Genomic DNA, 21065 nt, shown 5'->3' on the forward strand with positions numbered 1-21065 from the left:
CTCCAGTGATTGAGCAGCGTTGCTTTTGAAGAGATGCGGAGTGGAAACAAATCTCTCTCAAGTGCAGGAGAGGGACAGTGACCATTCGGCCCCTCGAGGCTGTCCCACTATTCAATATTGACTGATTTGAGCCTCCTGCTTCCCATAATCATTGACTAAAGTACTCTTTTTTTAAAAAAAATCTATTCGGCCTTTCTTAATATATTCAATGACCCATCCTTCACAGCCCCCTACCTTAGAGAATTCCAAAAATTCATCAGCAAAGAAATTCCTTGTCTTAAATGGGCAACTCTTTATTCTGAAACTGTGCCCCACGCCCCCGCCCCCCCCGAGATTGAGACTCCCCCACCAGGAGAGACCCTCAGTGTCTACCTTGTTAAGCCCCCTCAGAATCTTATGTTTCAACTAGATCACCTCTGGTTCTAAATTCTAGTGAGCATCAGCAGGGCCGCACAGTGGTAAGCACTCATAGCGCCAAGGAGATGGGTTCGGTTCCTGGCTTGGGTCGCTGTCTGTGTGGAGGCTGCACATTCTCCCTGTGTCTGTGTGGGTTTTCTCCGGTTTCCTTTCAGTCCATAAGATGTGCTGGTTAGGTACATTGGCCACGCTACATTCTTCCTCAGTGTACCCGAATAGGCACCGGACTGTAGCAACTAGGGGATTTTCACAGTAACTTCATAATATAATGAAATTCTAGGGGTAGTAAATTTAAAACAGAGTTGAGGAAAAACTCCTTCTCCCAAAAGATTGTGAATCTATGGTATCCCCTACCCCAAAATATGGTGGATGCTGGCACAGTTAGCACATTTATGAAGGAGTGAGACAGATTTTTATTTGATAATAGGTTGAAGGGTTATGGGGAGAAGGCAGGAACATGGGAATGAGGAGCATATTAGCCATGATGGTTATTTAGAGGTGGAGAGACTCTTCCCGCTCAAAAAAGACAGTAGGACTAGGGGGCACAGCCTCAAGATAAAGGGGGGGCGGTTTAGAACGGAATTGAGGAGGAACTTCTTCACTCAAAGGGTGGTGAATCTCTGGAATTCTCTGCCCGTTGAAGTGGTGGAGGCTGCCTCGCTAAATATTTTTAAGACGCGGGTTGATGGGTTTTTGATAAGAGAGGGGATTAAGGGTTATGGGGAGAGGGCAGGAAGGTGGAACTGAGCCACGACAGATCAGCCATGGTCTTATTGAATGGCGGGGCAGGCTCGAAGGGCTAGATGGCCTACTCCTGCTCCTATTTCTTATGTTCTTATGTTCTTATGATCGAACAGCAGAGCAGACTCAATGGGCCAAATGGCCTAATTCTGCTCCTATATTTTAAGAACTTATGTAAGCTTACTGGTGATACTAATAAATAAACTTTTATATCTGAACCTCCTCCAGAAAAACTAACAATGCATCTTTAAATCAGAAGAAAACTTTTTGAAACAGAAACCATGTTTTTTAAGTTGTTCATTCAGAACCTGAAGAGTTAACCTCCCATGTCCTATTTTTTAGCTAAAATGGCAACAGTTCAGAGAATCCAAATCCTTATCAGAATCATGGGTTTATTAGACTGTGACACCAGCAGGATTATGTACAATTCAAATAATTGACAGATTTTTCCTCTGGTCTATATAACCAGCAAATGATAAGCTTCCTGTGGGTGTACAAGTTAAAACACATGGAGACACTTTAAATTTAACAAGAAGCATGACAACATTGTATGTCGACATTCAAAAGAAATAAACTCACGATCAGCGGATGCCACGAGTTAATATCCCAGTCAGAATGCAACACAGCACTGTTGATTTAACCACATTGAAAAGTTTGAGCACTGTGCAGGGGTGTACTCTTGTTCCAACAGTGCTGTGCACCAACTGTAGTGATGTACAGTGACTACGTCCCCAAGATCAATGGCCACATCATGAAGACTCACACTAGTCCAACATATCACCCATTTTTCTGCTGGCAGTGGTCCTAGGGGGCATAGTTGCTCCCGCTATATGCTTCCCGGCCAATCATTAAATATCATCTCTTGATGCCCTTAGAGCTGACACCAGGTGGTTCCTGCAGAAAGGCATGACTCACTGTGTTATAGAAACAAGAAAATTCACACAGCTAATAACCTATTGGCAAGAATATTGGAAAAGTTACTACTGAATCACATGAGGGTGAATGGCCTGAAATTGGCTTATGGAATGCACTGCAGAGATTGGGGCCCTAATTGTCTAAGGGCACTGTTAACATAGGTGGCATGGCAGCACAGTGGTTAGCACTGCTGCTTCGCAGTGCCAGGGACCCAGATTGCTGGCTTGGGTCACTGGCTAAGCAAAGTTTGCACATTCTCCCCATGTCTGCACGGGTTTCCTCTGGGGGGTCTGGTTTCCTCCCATAGTCTGAAAGGTGTGCTAGTTAGGTGCATTGACCCAAACAGGCACCAGAATGCGGCCTCTTTTAAAATGGGAAATTTTAAGGTAACTTGATTGCAATGTTAACATAAGCCTTATTTGTGACTAATAAATGAACTACTTTTTACCTTCTGTGCCCACTGAGCACTGCAAGGGACTGGGGTGCATTATGGACCCCATTAATCACATTTTAATTTGATACTTCAAGTTTCCTTTCTACTCAGTCCTTTGTTTTGGGCAGTTCTCCTGCTTTTGGGACCTGCCCCTTTTAATTTGTCCCTTAGTTAATCGGATTTAGTTAGCAAAAAAGAATGGTTAAAAAGATTGACAGCTGAAGACAGGTGCCGCTAATGGACTTGAAGCTCTGTTCCCACCCACTCCCCAAATTACCTCCAGGGTGGAGCTGATGAATTATTTAACACTTTGGAGTTCATTTAACCAGGATTGGAAGAATAGTACATGCTCATCATTTTATCACACTCTATGGGGGACAAGTAAGAAAGATTTATACGTATGGTTTTCTCATCTTCCTTTGGGAACAGCACCAAGAAGGATGGTATCTTCGTTGTTTTAAATATATCCCAATCAATCTAGTGTGCTTGTTTTTTTTTGAACTGTCACTCTGCAGGTGGAAGAGCGCGCTTGGCTCCTTCTGATCAGCTCTTTCCTCAAAAGGTAGGGTTGTTCCATTTTGAATGTTGATTTTTCTTTAAAAGCCCAGAGATGTCACCCCGTACAAAAGAAATACCTTCAGAAATATTTAGCCATACATTACTGAGTAACACACTTTTTTAAAAAAATCGGGACTTGATTATCCCACAACAGCGACATTAATCCGAGGACAACTTTGGACAAATAAAATCCTGCAGGTACTGGAAATCTGAAATAATAGAACATGCTGGAAATGTCCCAGCAAGACAGCAGCTCGTTTGGTTTACTGGGCCTTTTAAACACTAAGGGAAGACTGCAACCGCAAAATCATTTTTAGAAGTGAGTGGTACACCACTACAACCTAATTCTTGATTTTTATAAAAATGTACCGAAGTGTGAGGTCACACAAATCAGGGCAGGCACAGGAATATACCCGTAAAGTTGACTCATTCGGTACCAGTACCTCAATCCCTGCAGTCCATTTTGCAGTGAGAACCTTTCATGCAACATTATTGCTTATCTGCCCTCATGTTTATCCTCACATTTGTAACTGTTACTCGAAATGTGGGAACAAAGGTGTCAGCCAACAGTTTGCTGACTTCTAATTTTGCCTTTCAGCTGATAAAAGGGTCAAACGCCCCAAACCACAATGAGAGCAAACTGGTTTGTGGTTTTAGAACACCTTATGTTGAGGGAAGCTAAATTCAAGATCTCATTTAAACAGCTCTAACCGACAAAGGTATTGAATACTCCATTGTCCAGTTCAGTTTTTTTCACTGAACACGAATTCAAGAAAACAATTTCAAGTATAGAGGTCACGCGTTGACCTTAATATCGATATCTTCGTTTGGCCTATTTTCAACTAATCTCCTGCCATGGCTCTGGTTGTTAAGCCAAAGGGCAGCTACAGGCCCAGATTCACTTTACCTCTCTGTATACTGGGTTTGCCAATCGTAGTTTCACTAATCCCCGCGGAAGGAGGGATGGAACCCACTCCCTCCGAAAAAAAATCACCAGCCAGCAACTCCTAATGAAGGTCCATACAAATGGCCAGTTCGTAATACCTATTGCAAGATTCATGGCTGAGGAATGAATCCAAGTGAGGTATTCGAAGGTGAGTGACGTGAGTAAAATGTTATTTAGCAAGAAGTCAACACCCCAAACTAGAACGACAGACCATGGCAGGCAATTAGTTGGGCTTACCATGTTTGCTGTGACTTGATCGTTAGATTTTTTTGGATGGATTTGTCAAAAAAGCACATTTGTAAACACCGGTTTGAAGAATCTGGTAGAACTTGGTGTCTCACTAGGTCACTTCCCCCAAGTGTCGTCTCTCCCTCCTGCACCCCGCCCCCAAACAATTATAGTCCATTTGAATCGATTCTCCTCAAGCCTGTCAGTCAAAGGGCGGTATTTTTCTTTACAGACTTTCTTCTCCATTTCTGTGCATCATCTTCAAATGATGTAACCTTTGATTTTATTTAAGTTGATGTGGAAACTGGGTGACCTAGATTTATTTTCAGTACACATCAACCAGCTCTAAATATAGAACATGCCATATTTGAGTGAAGTGGGGGTTTGCATTTTCAAATTAATTATGGCGCTTTTGATAAACTAGTGAATGGAATATCACACATTGGGTGGCACCAAGATTCTAGGTTTGTGTTAGTTAATTGTGACTCCAGCAGCAGATGGAGTGCTATTCTCGTCAGGGCTCCAAAGCTGATGGGAGAGCTAAATCATTGAAAAGCTATTTGCACAAAGTGCACTTGCGAATGGTGAACCGAACTTGGTTTTGATGCCCCCCAAAATCAAACAGCCTACTCGCGAGCAGTTTGGTGAGGCAATAGAGGGACATAACATCTCCAGAAAGGGAGGAAGGGAGGAAGGGAGGGAGGGAGGGAGGGAGGGGGGGGGGGGGGGGGGGTCAAAATACTACCAACAAAAACAGTATGTAAATCATAAGTGTTCGGAACTTTTGTTTTCGGGAAGTACTACTAACGTTACATATACATTTAAAAAGATACAGTTCACTTCAGAAAATGTCTCAATTCTGCTTTGCTAACAAACCACAGTTAGATAATTTGCTTAATCTGAATTTAAATGTGGGATTAGTGTTGCTGGTGCTCAATTTCAGGTACTAAATTTTAAACTTCAGAAAATCAGCTCCTCACACCAGTGGCTTTTTATCATATGGTCTCTTGCCCGAGACTCAGTTAGTGTTAAATTAGGGAGAGCCAAGAAATACCCCTAGGAGTTGAGGGAGGTTGTTGGATTTCATATCTCATCAGACCTTTGCAACCAGAGACTTTCCTATTAATATTCTGGGGTGAATTTAAATTTGCTTGAAAACTAACTGTGACTGACTGCACCAAGTTCCCAACAGGTTAACTTCTGATGTGGATTTTACATGTCAAATCAAAAACATAAGTTGTCATTGTGATTGCACGCGATGAAAGAATTGCTATGATGCAATTGGGGTTAAACATCATTACCCGTCTTTCAGGTCTGATAAATTGAGGCTTCATCCGTCATTTTAGGTGCATATATTTTAAAATCGACATCATTTAAAGTTTAATAGGGGATTTGTTCTTTGGTCAATGTTTATTCTTGAATCAATAAAACAGATAATCTGAACTCTACCACATTCAAGTTTATGGGATCATATTATAAACAGTCTGGTTGCTGTTTCCAGCATTACAAAGATGAATCCATTTTTAAAAATCTGCATTGGCCATAAAGTGCTTTGGCTGTGAAGGGTGCAAGATTTTCTTTACCTAAAATGCCACACTAATTGTTATGAAACAGCAGGCAGCTCACTGATATATCTTGCTATCTAGTAATAACTGCATTCACAGATGTTACATCTGGTTTTACAATACCAGTTTATACCATAACCTGCCTCATTAATAGTGAGAAAAATTATGAATGACGAAGTACAATTTAATTAGTTTGTTAGACTTACCTTGGATGTTGTGCCTGCAACGTTCAAACAGCATCTTAAAGATAGGGGAAGAAGATAACGATGCAGTCAACATGCATTTTAGTTTGGATCATCAGTCTTGTTGAAAAACATAACAACAACTAAAAGTATTTGTTCTGCTAACAGCCATGATGCAAGCAATTTTCTTAAATTCACACCTTTCCCCACCAAAGCTTTCTCAAAATTTTGGTTTACAGGAACGTGGGAGTGGCACTAAACAGTGCAAATATAATAGGTACCCACCTTTCTTTTCAGACACTTCACCTTAATGTGCTTCTACTTCATTGAAATTAAGAGTTTAATAGGAAAAAAATATTCTCATATTGCAAATAAAAATTAACTTGCATTGAGTAAATGATAAATCTATGTTTAAAAATATGTACATTTAACAGATGCAGGTAAAATATTTCACAAAGTGACAATATGGATTGTGTAGAGAACCACTGAGGTCTGGCAGGATCTATTGTTCATCAGTTGTGGCACTAGAAAGTTGTACTTTACTAGAGTAAGCTGGGAGACTGAATACCGTTTTTCCACTTCATCTATTAATTAATCTTTGTCCTAGCTGTGCTTTCCTGAGCCCAGAGACGTATTTGTTGAAAGTTTGACTTCAGGGGATTAAATTTAGTTATATACATTATGCATAACAATCTAGAATTGGAGAAATTACACACTCCAAGCAATAACTGAGAACATCCCAGATACTTAATCACTAAAGTTCTCAATATTCCTTAGCTGCAAGTGCAAACTCAGTTGGCAACAGCCAACTTCTGGATTAAATTACATTTCTAAAAAGAATGCTTCACTGTATGACGATTATTAAAATGAATAATACTGCAATCACTCAAATTCATTGTTTTTTAAAATTTATTTATTATTGTCACAGGAGGTTTACATTAACACTGCAATGAAGTTACTGTGAAAATCCCCTAGTTGCCACACTCCAGCACCTGTTCCGGTACACCAAGGGAGAATTTAGCGTGGCCAATGCACTTAACCAGCATGTCTTTCAGACTATGGGAAGAAATCAGAGCACCCAGAGGAAATCCACACAGACACAGGGAAAACGTGTAAACTCCACACATAGTGACCCAAGCTCGGAATTGAACCCGGGTCCCTGGTGCTGTCAGGCAGCACTATGCCACCCAATTTTTGAACAGAAAAATCATTTGGGACTGATTAGTAGAAGCATCCAAAATCTCTCAAAAATGCTTAACCCAAATTTTTAGTTAGTTTATTTAGAAATCTAATGTACTACTTTAGTGATGATTGATTAAACCAGTAATTTAGATATTTCATTTTTCAGGCTCAGGCCAGCAGTCCTGTTTTCTTCTTCAAAGCATTCTTAAACTTTCATCTAATGTTTATAAGTGATGTAATCAAAGGTGCAAATAATTGATCTCTTTTTTAAGTAAACTTTTTAACCTATTTTATATTCAAATGAAAATACAGCCAAAGAAATGGGTCCAAATTTCACTGCTTGATAAAGTTGAACTTGAGAGCTCCCAGATTTGCCAGAATTTTTCCATTTTACAGGAACAAAAAATGGAATGGCTGCAAGAAATTAAGCTAGAAATATGCATTGAAATACACTCGTTTCTATACATGCAAACTAGAAACTATGAAGAGATGAAGGAAATAAGTGCAGGAAAAATTCACATGATTTGGGACTACTGAATTTATAATATTAAATGTCTTTGTTAGTGATTTTTTTTTAAAGTCAGTCAGTCAGTTTTGTGTGCAAACTATCTTTTTTTTAATAAGGGGGAAAATCTGATTTAGACATGCTTTAATCATTTGACACTTAAATCCTAAATATTTGTGCGCTATTCTTATACAATCAAAAGAAAGATTTGTTAGAGCAAAAGATGACTAGTCACCCGGCGCTAAAATCATGGACATGAAGGTTTGCTCCACTAACTCACGATGATCGATTATATAAACAGGAAAGAAAGAAAAGGTTGTTTATAAATTCTGAACAGACATTGGGTTACAGTTTGACATATGCAATAAATGTGTCTGGTTTTCTGGTGGAGAAAAATGACAACAGCTTGCTTTAATTGCTGCTAAACGACTGCAGTCATGTCTGTTGTGGTTGAGAGACTTGTTATAGGTTAGTTCTGGCTCTTTAGGAGGTGGTCACTAATGGATTAGCACTGGGCATAATTTAGTAATCAAATGTACTCTTACTTAGAGATGTGCCTTGATGTGGTGCTCCATCCTTAAAAGGATTTCACCAAAACTGAAATACTGTATTAACAAATCTAAAATTATCACTGAAGTACAGTAACTCATGACTGCACTTCCTTATTGTTAAAGATCACTTAACGGCTCTCCTTTTTAAAGTTTTTAAATGAACCACGACTAATACAAAATCAAACACTTACCTGGTGAGCAGAACACTAAGACACCAGTCATGAAGTGAAAAATTCCAACAAATACTGCAAAACGTCTTTCATTTGTATTCAAGGCAAGCAATTAAAATACATTATTGCGTAGCAATTTCAAATTAAAGGCAACACTGCAGTTAGGACAGCTTTTCTACTTTATTACAAAGAGAAGAAGCTTTAATGTGGTCAGAAAATACAAGATTGATTTTTTTTTAATTCTTTTTTTTCCTATGAAATGCTGCTGTTCAACCAGCCATTGTGAATTGTCTCAGTTCACTTCCTGAAGTCCCATCATGTTCAATTGGGTATGGATGTCCTTGGCTGCTGAAAATCTGGCCCTTAAGTGCACAGGGCGACACAGCGGTCCCCTGCTCAGCAGTTCCCGAAATGTCCTGTTTTCATGTATTGCATCCATGCACACCTCCGAAAAATGAGGTACAGCAGGGCAAATATTTTCCAAAATAGATGTCATATATATAATATATACACATTCGTACATACATATCTTTATTCATGTGATGTCCAAAAATTAAAAAAATGTACACTTTTATTACAAAATTGTAACAAAGACTGGACAGTGTTTTGCTCATTCTGGAAAGATGAAGCCCAGTGATACACAACCGTGGAAAATGTCCAGAGGTCGTGGCAATAACGTTCACTTAAACAGTCAAATGTTCTTGCATTTAACTTGGCGGAAATGCCATTCAAAAACATTAGGGGTAGTAAAATGGACAAATCAAATGCAGGCTGCTTATCTTTCCAAATGAAATACAAGGAGGATCTTCACATAAAAATGCACTAAACATTTTTTTATTATTACCAGTAATGCTACAATGAACAATGCAAACTTTTTAAATTTTTACACTTTGGAAATTTAGCAATGAAAATGTTGTCGGTCCACTTGTCCTTTGGCAGAACAAAGTCTGCCTGTAGGCTGAAAAATTATTTTGCGTGTCGTTTTTAAACATACCCTGCTCAAAATAATAAAAAAAAACAGAAAAAAAAATACAAATTCAGTTGTGTTGGGCAGCACATAATTACTAAGGCAGGACTTCAAAATGTCGATCCATCCACATGAGCCAATTGCCAGATCCTCAAAGAATAAAAACCAGGATGCCTGAGCCACTTCGGTTTCCGCAGTTTGAGTATTGTGCTGAGACAGCCATACCCCATGAACAGTTAAGTCTTTAGAAGGCTTGCTGAGCAGGGTTGTAGTTCAAAGATGACGGCAGATGAGGTCTTTCCTCTAGTTTATCATACTCCAGGTGGAACTCCTAAAACCCAAAAGAGAAAGTCAGTCATGTGACAGCAAACTTCCACTTGAAAGCAATACAAGACACTTAGTGACTTCTAAAGATGTACAATATTGGTACATATTCACAGATTAAACACCACACGACTTGAATTTATATAGCATCTGTAATGAAAGAGACTTCCAAGGGTGGAGGAAATAGGTGTAGAAACTGCAGACAAAGACAAAAAGGGAGAGATTATAATACAACAGTGAACTACACTTCTAAAATACTTAGTTGGCTATTCCGTGTTTCGTGATGTCTTGAAGTCATGAAAGGTACGATATAAATGGAAGTCTTTTTTATTTAAAAATGAATGAATGTCTGATCAAATATGTTTCTTGAAAAGATTCTTAAATGAGTTGAGGCAGAGTGGTTTCGGAAAGAGTTCCAAAGAGAAGCACTGAGGTAACTTAGCTCTCTGCCACCTGAGGAGGAAGGAAAACTAGGGAGAGACAGAAATCTGATTCAAGGGAACAAATTACTTTGACAGGTATACAGGACTGGAAGAGATGACAAACATAAGGTGCGCTCAGAGAGAACATAGATATAAGGAGACAGATTTTTAAATTGTTTTATGGGACATAGAGCTAGGAGAAGGAAGCAAAAAATGTTGGGTAAGGGATGATCAAGAGATGAAGGATGAGTGGTAACAAAGAACAGGATACGTCTGACAGTGTCTCAATTATAGAGCAGTTATGGATGCTAAGAAGACTGGTGCTTAGGAAGGCACATGTAAGGGTTTCAAACAAGGTAGTAGTTGAAGTAAGGGCAAAAGTGAGAAATTCTCTTGATGACTAAGTTGTTGGGTTGAATAGGGTGGCATTGTCCGATTAACTTGGGAGAATGATCATGGAGGGAGATGGAATAAATAGTAAGTCAACCGAGTTCTGGATGGGAATGAAAATGATTGCTTCAGATTCTTCACACTGAGGTAGAAAAGATGCTGTTGGGCATGCAATTTGATTGTAGAGAAGCAGCCAAGAGGTTGAGAAAAATGACGAAGAATTAGAGATTATCAGTAGACATTGTGTCAGATTTGGCCCAATGGAAAGTGCCCCAAGATTGAAGCCAGCTATCTGAGCAGCTACTCTTCACTGCAGTACTGAGGTAGGAGTAGTGTCTTTTTAATGAGATGTTAAACCAATTTTCCCCCTCTGATAGATGTAGGAGATCTCACTGAAACGTAATTCATCCACCAAAATCACCAAAAATGGATCATCTGACCATTTACTTCATTGTTTGCAGACTCATAAGCTGCCACATTTACCTCTATTACAACAGTGACAACATTTCAAAAGCACTTCTTTGGCTATGAAGTATTGAGCTAATGAAAAGCACTTTATAAATGAAAGCTATGCACAAATCTATGTTTGTGGATGAGAGCGCTGAGTAGTTAAAGGACCTAGGGCCAAATTCTTGGAAATCCCGAATATGACTGTGCGGGAGGGAAGAGAAGCCATTATTCAAATCTGCAGGAATAATGTCAGACAAGGGTGGTTTCAAGGTGTTGGATGATGAAGCATTAGAGGAAGGTGGCATTGTCCAATATATTTAATGGTGTGGAGGGATAAAGCATCAATTACAGAATAGTTCATTCACAGCATTTCAACAAGCTTAAGAAACTGGCTTGCATTTTTATAGCCCCTTATCAAGCATCTCTGACGCATATATTAAATATCTGAAATATAATTACTTATTGGCATGCATAGTATACTCCATGCCACAAAGTAGCTGTCATTTAGAGCTTTTGTTTTCATGGTGGTAATCTCCTTTTGCCTTATTCCTTTAGAACACATAACCCAATTACAAAAATGATACACCATAACAAGTACACATCATCCTTTGAATTAAAAAGTAAGCAATTGCATTTAAAGAAAACTGATGCATTGCACCATATAAAATATTTTATGAAAGCAAAGGTACTTATAATTGCCACAATAAGGTTTGAACTTTATTTTGAGGAGACCATTAACAGGAAGAGATTTTTGATATGTTCAAATCTCAGTGGAACCCAATGGCACTTGTCAATGACAGTGATGGACTGATATCACCACTTGGTGCTTTAATCAAGCAAGTCTGACTAATTTTGAGAATGGTTTGTGTTGTCTCTTTGTTCCACAAAAGTATTACTAAACGATGCCTTTAGGAATATCTAATGTGAAGCTGGAACTTCTATGAGATCAGAAAGTTGGCACCCAGGTTGATAGGGTTGTTAAGAAGGCATACAGTGTGTTAGCTTTTATTGGTAGAGAGATTGAGGTTAGGAGCCATGAGATCATGTTGCAGCTGTACAAAACTCTGGTGCGGCCACACTTGGAGTATTGCGTACAGTTCTGGCCCCGCACTATAGGAAGGATGTGGAAGCATTGGAAAGGGTGCAAAGGAGGTTTACCAGGATGTTGCCTGGTACGGTGGGAAGGCCTTATGAAGAAGGGCTGAGGGACTTGAGGCTGTTTACGTTGGAGAGACTTAATAGAAGCATATAAGATGATCAGAGGATTAGATAGGATGGATAGTGAGAGCGTTCTTCCTCAGATGGAGATGGCTAGCACAAGGGGACATAGCTTTAAACTGAAGGGTGATAGATACAGGACAGAGTAGTAAGAGTGTGGAATGCCTGGTCTGCAACAGCAGTGGATTTGCCAACAATAAGGGCATTTAAGTAATCATTGGATAAACATATGGATGATATTGGAATAGCGTAGGTTAGATGGGCTTTAGATTGGCTTCACAGGTCGGCGCAACATCAAGGGCCAAAGGGCCTGTGCTGCGTTGTAATGTAATGTTCTAGAAATTCATCTAAAAACAAAAGACCTGAAATGTCACTAAGATTGCTGTTTGGTTGCCAACACACACACACACACACCTTCACTGAAAATCCAGTGTCTGATCAAGATGATAACTCAGCTTTATACTACACTGCCAACGGTTAGAAATCAGCCGGGCCTTCACAAAATGTTACCTGACTCCGATCAGTGGCGAAATGCTTCCCAGCCCAAAGGTTATGGGCGGCATGGTGGCTAGCGCTGCTGCCTCACAGCGCCAGTGACCCGGGTTCGATTCCCGGCTTGGGTCATGCTCTGTGTGAAATCTTCACGTTCTCCCCGTGTCTGCATGGGTTTCCTCCGAGTACTCTGGTTTCTCCCACAATATGAAAGATGTGCTGGTTAGGTGCATTGACCTGAGCAGGCACCAGAGTGTGGTGACTAGGGGAGTTTCACAGTGACTTCATTGCAGTGTTAATGTAAGTCTTACTTGTGGCTAATAGATAAATTATAGGATTGTATTTTAATTCATAAAAGTCAGTTTTTTAAAAAAAAGCGTACTGAGAGTAAAGGTACTATCTTCCTTAAAAGTATACTTTGAGATCTCCTTGGAGTTTAATTTGCAAACTGTTCAAATCATTAAATGGTTTATGCAAAAAAAAACATTTCTTCACTGCAAGCAGACAAAACTTTATCAGCATATAGGGAAATATGAATGAAAGGTGCAGATTTACATTAGATGCTTACATTGCAGTTGGATTATCAGGGAAACAAAAGCATTGTATGATATTCCAATGCATTCACAAGAGATCTGCTCACCAATTGCCACAGAACCTTTTCATTGTCCTGTTTGCTTGTTTATAATAAAACTTCCAACATTTCAGCTTGGAGATCAGACAGCTGACCACTAGAGAGTTGCAATTACTCCAGTTTTACTCCAACTGGTCTAAAACTGAAACAGTGCAAGATTATCTCCTCCAAAAACTGGTTTGCTTCCACTACATCTTTACTGCACTTCTCAAACTGCACAGAGGCTGGATGTGCAAGTTAATTGAATTATTAGAATACTTCATCATTCGCAACATATGCCAGTTTGTTGCATTGAAACTCAGTGGAATGTTCAGCAAAACAATTAAATTTTTCTCTTGGTCAAATAGAAACTGAAATCAGGGACTATTATGAACAAGGTATGTTTACAGGGACCAAATAAACAAATTCTTCATTGGCATCAGGGCTTTAAACAATGTAATCAATGTTGTGGGGATCTGACTGAGATTCCATCAATTTTCTGTTTTAAATCAAAACAATTGGCTAGGAGTTAATTAAGTAATGCTTTAGTTATCATTGGTTTTGTTAAATAATGATCTGCACCTGATGAATATGAAGTACAATGCTTGCTGCATGTCATCTACGAAGCTCGAAATCTAAGTACTAAGTACATAAAGTACTAAGCCTTAAGTAAATACTTTTCCAATTGCCTCTTCAAGCACAGCTGTTGTGATCTCGTTTAGGTATCTGGGTTGATCAGACTGTTGAGTGTCAGTCCAATTTACCTTGTATGTTGGCTTACTCCCCACAATAACACATCCAGTAAAGTTATGGCTAAAATAGGCTCCTACAGCATTTCATTAGTAAATTAGGATCAGATTTCGGATGCTAGGGAAGTACAGATCCGATAAGGCGATGCACTTTGCCGGTGGCAAAAAACTAATCTCCAAATTGCCCCCTTCTTATTAACAGGGAGAGAGCATCACGGTAGCACAATGGTTCGCACTGCTGCTTCATAGCGCCAGGCACCCGGGTTCAATTCCAGCCTTGGGTGACTTTCACTCCATGTCTGTATGGGTTTCCTCCGGGTGCTCCGTTTTCTGCCCACACTCTAAAGATGTGTGAGTTAGATTGATTGGCCATGCTAAATTAACCATTAGTGTTAGGAGGATTAGCAGGCTAAATATGTGGGGTTATGGGGATGAGGCTTGGGTGGGATTGTTGGTGGTGCAGGCTGAATGGCCTCCTTCTGCATTGTAGGAATTCTATAATATCTCGGCTGAACCTAAAACAGGAGGATGGAGGAACCATAGGGAAAAATGGAACCATCATTACACCTTGAAACGAAAGTAAAAATAGAATCCAAGTACTGTAATTAATATCAAATATAATTTTAAGTAATTATATAAAACTGAACAGGGAGGCAGATAAAATGTGGTGGAGTGAAAAAAGGGGGACCAGCAGTTTTTCAAAAATAGCCTTATTTAACTTGTAAAAATAACATTTGTAATAACAGTTAATATTACAGCACTAAATCTACTAAGTATTACTATAATTTAGCAAGGAAAATAACATAGTAAGAGTAAGGATATGTAATCAAAAATACTTGACTTAAAGCTAGCAGTTGCATAGTCATGTTGAGCCCATCATTTTATCTTATGCTGTAGATGCTATAATTCTTCAGTGCACGAGTTTAAATCTTCAAAAACTGATACCTTCAAGAGTGCAGAACTTGCTACAGCATCCAACAGTCTCAAGAGTTAAAACAACAGCACACAAATCTAGGCTATTTCAGCTATCTTTATTATTGAGAACCACAGATCAGATTTGCTGGGCAGAAAAAAATACACAATGTTGCATACAAAAACACATTGGTTGTTTCCAGCAAACAAATCATTCTTAATTTCTCAAGGAAACATCAAGTCAGTAAATTCATCAGACTCCTTTACAATCGAAGGCCAACAATTTCTGCATCATATAAAATCAATTAGCGCATCAGCTCTTACTTTTGCCACCTTTCTCCAGTTAAGACAGTCAAAGAAATAGTATGTCCCCCTTTCATAGGTGTTGGTCTTTACTGTTGGCTCCATTCCTGGGGCCCTGGTGATCCAGACTCGCTCTTCTTTGTGGTACCTCCAGTCTCGGTTAAATCTGTCATTCACAATGCAAGAAAAGACATGTATGAATATCAAACATATCCAGTAAATGGACTTAGATATGGCAAATCATTTAAAAACATGAATCAGAATCATTACATTTTAACAATCATGCTACAAGTAAACTTAGTTCAAATATAAATGTTATATATTTAAAAGAACATACAGCTCTACTGCTGCAAGTAACTGTAAGACATCTCCTCCATTCATGTAGTATAGATAGAAAAGGAGGTCCTCTCCATAGCGGGCAAGTTTTATTGCAGCAAGCTGTAAAACAAATCATCGTTTGTATTTAAAATGTAAGATAAAACGATGCTTAGCGATCTTAACATAACAAGCAACTATATTTTATAAGAATACATGCCACAGGATATAATCAACAGGAATTCTACAACATGGCCCGTAAATGTCCAACTACCACAAAGTATACAAAAAGATGTCCATTTAAATATTCACACTCTGGCTATATCACAATTGTTGATCTTCAAAGTGCATGTCATTACATAACCTACCCCTAAAGTTCTGGCCACTGACAGCAAATGAAACTTGAGCAAAAATGAAATATAGCTGTCAATGCAAGTGAACGTATCCACATAATGTATTAAAAATATCATTGCAACGCACTTTGTTCAGAAAGATTTGCATTTGTAAATCGCTTTTCGTGGTCACCGGACAACTCAATGTGCTTTACAGCTAATTAAGTATTTTTGAAGTTGGATCACTGATATAAATAAAGGAAACAAAGCCAACTTTCACATAGCAAACTCAGCAAAGAGCAATATGATATTGAGCAGAAATTCATTTTAGTGATGTTGACTGAGAGATGAATATAGGCTGAGAAATAACTCCCTTGGTGTTTTTCAAAATAATGCCATCCACCCAAACAGGCAGATGGTGCCTCAGTTTAACATTTCATCCAAAAGACGGACAAAACATTACTTCTTGCTTTCATGTTTTTGGCGCACTTTTTTGACAACTTTTTCTACTATAAATATCCTTGCTTTCCCTTGCTTAATCTGTTGACTTCTATACTCTTGGCTAATGCTATTAGTCAACCCTCCTAATATATCCTCCTTTGACTTGACATTAATTGATGTCTGAAATTGCTCAGCATTTTCTAGGCTAATGGTACTATATCAATGTTACTGGAATTGAGTTACATACTTTTCATTGCATCATTCCACCAATAGTTAAGGTTTACATCCCCCAGCTCCTCCTCCTGTACTGAAGAGAAATTGCTGCACTCCTAAAAACAAACATTCCAGTTCTGCTTGCCAAATTGCTGCAAATTTTTCTACTTGATAGAACACCCGCATTTTAATATTTACATAAGTAAACTTTAAAATGTGAGCTGAACTACGCCTGCATGCACACATTCAATTTTCACCGCACTTTAATCTCAGCACCAGAAAATTTGGTTTTGACTGTGTATGGGGAACACCATGGGACGCGAACTAGTTATAAAAATAAGATTTGTGGAAAATGATTTAAAGTAGTGATCTTTTTCTCTTGCTTTAGATATGTACAAATCACAATGGCAAAAATGTCAGCGCAAGAGAGACAGACTAAAAATTATGCATACTTCAGAAAGAAGTCCAAGGACAAAGAAGCTTTCACAACCAGTGCTGGCAGACCTAGGTTGTCAAGGTCATAAGCTCAAAGATAATGTATAGGTTACACTGTCTGGACAAGATAAGCAAAACCAGGAGGAAGTCAAAAGGATTCCACTTATGTCTAGTGCTACCCAGACTTTATTATTTAAGCCAGGGAAGTAAAAGAAATTAACAGCTACAAGCATGTTAAAATTGAAGTTCTAAGTTATTGGCATATCTGTTTAAAATGACATCTAAAAGTTGAATCTTGTCCTAAAATACAGCACTCTTTGAATAGATGGAAAAAATATTTAGCACATGGAATTGAATGAATTTGCATTTATCTAGCAGCTTTCACAACCCCAGGATGTCACAAAGCATTTCTATTATCACTATTGTAATGTAGGCAAACATGAAAGTTGATTTTATTACAGTAAGATCTCAAATTCAGCAGTTTATCTGTCTTTGATAGTGCTAGCTAGCGATCAGGTCCCAGAAGGCCAACCTGCCCTACATCAAATGTCATGCAATCTTTTCACACCCATCTCAGAATAGAAAGGTCCTCAATTTTGAAGTCTCCTCAAAAACACACCTTCTGGACAGTGCAGCACTCTCTCAATATTACACTGAGGCCTAAGTTAAGTCTCAAGCCATTACAGTGGGGCTTAAATCCACCACTTAAAATGTATAAAAATTCTGTTTCTCACACTAAACAATTTTATATTTATATAAAGACTAACGTAGAAGAGCAGCTTGAATCATAAAATCCCTACAGTGCAGAAGGAGGCCATTCGGCCCACTGAGTATGCATCTCACCCTCTGCCCCATCCCTGTAACCCCACGCATTTACCCTGCTAATCTCCCTAACCTACACATCTTGGGACACTAAGGAACAATTTGGCATGGCTAATCTATCTATCCTGTACATACCTGGATTGTGAGGGAAAACCAGAGCACCTGGAGGAAACTCATGCAGACATGGGGAGAATATGCAAATTCCACACAGATAGTCACTCGAGACTGGAATTGAACCTGGACACTAGTCACCGTGCCATGAGGCACTTCACAGAAGCATAATCCAATATCAAATGAATGGCTGGCAAAGGTTTTGATAAAAGGATGCGTGACCAATATTCCACACAAGAACTTATTGCAAAAATGAAACTGAGTGGAATTCAAGGCAACCTATTAAAAAGGAAGAGAACTGATTTGGATGTAGGGGAGAGAGAGGAACCAGAGTAGTTAATTACAATGCACTTCTATTGGTGGGATATAACTAGTGGTGTCTCCTAGGAGCCTACACTGGGGTCTCAATTTTTATGAAATTTAATAACTTAGAAGGATCAAAGAGCTATGAATCTAAGAATCCAAACTACACCAAGTTAGATGGCACATTAGTGTAGATGGGAGCAGAAAGTTACAAGAGTTGTTAATAGATTAAATGGGAGGGCAAAACTGTAGCAGATGGTAATTCAATGCAGAGAAGTGTGAAGTCATCTGCTTTGTCCTCAAGATAGATAGATCAGAACATTTTCTAAATAGTGAGAAGCCAGCAACTGTGGAGAAGCAAAGATTTAAAAATCTAATGAATGTTGGTATTCAACTCAGTCATAGGGGATGGAGGTAGTTACACTATAATTGAACAAAGCTCTGGCTAGATCACATCCAATTTCGGTTCTGGGCACTGCACCATACCACAGCAAGGATGTACTGGCCTTGGAGCATGAGCAGTGCTGACTCACCAAAATGATACCAAGATTAAAACAGGGCACGCTGCAAAAGATGGATTGAAACAGAGGTGATTAAAGGATGGTCTAATTGACATGTTTAAGGTAATTAAAGGATTTCATAACATAGCTTTTTCCTCTGGTGGTGGAATCCAGAACAAGGGATTATAAATTTAAAATTAGAACTAAGCTGTTCAGAGAATGTCAGGCAACACTTTTTCAGATAAACGGTAGTGGAAACCTGGAACTCTTTCCCCTCCCCTGCCAAAATAAACACAGAGGGTAGCCCAACCGATGTTTCAAAACAGATTTTTTTTTGTTTTTGTTTGGTAAGAAATATTGAACCAAGGCAGGTAAATAGATTTAAGATACAGATCAACTAAGATCTAACTGAAAGGTGGAACAGACCAGGTACTTAAAAGCTCAGGCAAAGAGGTGGATCTTATGGAGGATCTTAAAGGAGGAGAGGAAAATAGACAGGCAGAAAGGTTTAGAATGAATATACAGCTTAACGCCTAAAGGGCTATAGGAACAGTCAGCAATAGTGGGGAACAATGCCAAAGGAGAGGTTGATGCATAAGAGGCCAGAGTAGGAAGAATCCATTTCTTGAAGGGAGCTTATAGGATTTGAAGAGGTTACGTAGATAGGAAAGACCATGGAAATTTCAATAGAAATTTTATATAGGGTTTACAACTTCAGAAACCAATGTAAATCATTAGGGAGAGGTGACATGGTGGTGGGGGATGATAACGGATTTTTCCTGATGTCTAACTGGAAAAAGACACAGCTTTTGTTAGCTCCAGATTTGACTATTCCAGTGCTATACACCCATTTTCTATCCTCCGCAAACTTCAGGTCACTGAAAAACTGAGAATTCAAAGTTCCATTAAATAACCACCCTTGTACTCACTGACATGGAACCTGGTTAAGCAATGTTTCAATTTTAAAATTCCTTGCTTTCAAATTCTTCCATGGCCTTACCCTCCATATTTCCTCCAGCCCTCCAATTCTGGTCTTTTGGGCATCCCTGATTTTAATCACCCCGTCACTGCACGTTCAGCTTTGAAGGTTGCAGGGTCTGAAGCTCCCCTACTAAACCTCTCTGTCTCTCGTTCTTCCTTAAATGATATTTTTTTAAACCACGTTTTTGGTCATCTATTCCAATATCATCTTTCGTGAGTCTATACCAAATTTTAATACAAAGGCAAAATACTGCAGATGCTGGAATCTGAAACAAAAACAGAAAATGCTGGAAAGTCTCAGCAGGTCTGACAGCATCTGTGCCAAATGGACCATGGCACAGTGGTTAGCACTGCTGCCCACAGCGCCAGGGACCTGGGATCGATTCCCGGCTTGTGTCATTGTCTGTGTGGCGTTTGTATATTCTTCCCATGCCTCCATGGGTTTCCTCTGGGTGATCTGGTTTCCTCCCCCAGTCCAAGAGATGTGCTGGTTAGATGGATTGGCCATGTTAAATTCTCGCTCAGTGTACCCGAAAAGGTGCCAGAGTGTGGCAGCTAGGGGGATTTTCACAGTAACTTCATTGCAGTGTAAGCCTAATTGTGATATTAATAAATAAACTTTAGAAATGTTGTCAAACAAAACTTAAGAAACACCATGGGATTTTAACCACCATTAAAGGCACCACATAAATTGCTATTGTAATCTAGTAGAAATGGCATCAAGGAAGAAGATAGGTTTCAAGCCGAGAGAGGGTATTATGAGAAAACAGAGACAAATACAAGCTTGGGTCTAGGGGAGTGGGGGGGGAGGAGTGAACACAACACAGAGAGCTGACAGATGTGTTCAATATTACACACAAAGTACTTCATGAGCATGCAAGTTGCACACGTGATATGTTTATGTCTTTGACCTTGAGAAAGCAAAGTCAGGAACTGTATCAGGGGAAAAAGCAGGATAGGAGAGAGCAAAGGTGTTGCGGGGGGAGGGAGAAGAAAAGGAGAACAGGAAGTGAAAATGGTTGAGCTAATTGCCAAGCTGCAGAGCAATTGTTGTAAATGGAGGACCAATGGCTAAGCAGTTGGGTTTTCATATGTCCCACACAAACGGTTATGAGGAAATAAAAGATTCCAAGAATTAAGAACATTGAGAAAGTTCAATTGGTCCAGAAAGGAATAGCTCATGAAGCAAAAGCTCCAAGGGTGTTAGAAGTGACACTTGAGGTTTAAGAAGTTTAGCTAGAGAGAGACAAACCTGTCACTTGTATACAAGAGTTCAGATTCCCTAAGTACAACGAAACAAATTTGAACCAGTTCTAGTGCAGAAGAAACAACAGATGTGCAAAACTGGATCTACACAGATGATAGTCAGATAATCCATGTGA

The 21065-nt window shown here is 39.2% G+C and overlaps 1 protein-coding gene across 6 annotated transcripts in view; it reads right to left on the reverse strand.

Annotated features, from left to right (window-relative positions):
• Window positions 1-8554: 8554 nt before the first annotated feature.
• cnot2 (CCR4-NOT transcription complex, subunit 2) overlaps window positions 8555-21065 on the reverse strand; it is a 131472-nt gene continuing 118961 nt past the window's right edge. For all 6 annotated transcript variants that reach the window (XM_080191206.1, XM_080191207.1, XM_080191211.1 and 3 more), the window contains 3 exons: window positions 15568-15668; window positions 15252-15396; window positions 8555-9691 (listed from right to left, as the gene is read on the reverse strand). In XM_080191206.1, the coding sequence (XP_080047332.1) occupies window positions 9605-9691; window positions 15252-15396; window positions 15568-15668 (333 nt within the window). In that variant the 3' untranslated portion in view covers window positions 8555-9604. The remainder of the gene's footprint in view (window positions 9692-15251; window positions 15397-15567; window positions 15669-21065) is intronic.

This window comes from Carcharhinus amblyrhynchos, chromosome 6 (assembly GCF_965287045.1).
Source record: "Carcharhinus amblyrhynchos chromosome 6, sCarAmb.v2.hapA, whole genome shotgun sequence".
Classification (NCBI taxonomy): Eukaryota; Metazoa; Chordata; class Chondrichthyes; order Carcharhiniformes; family Carcharhinidae; genus Carcharhinus; species Carcharhinus amblyrhynchos.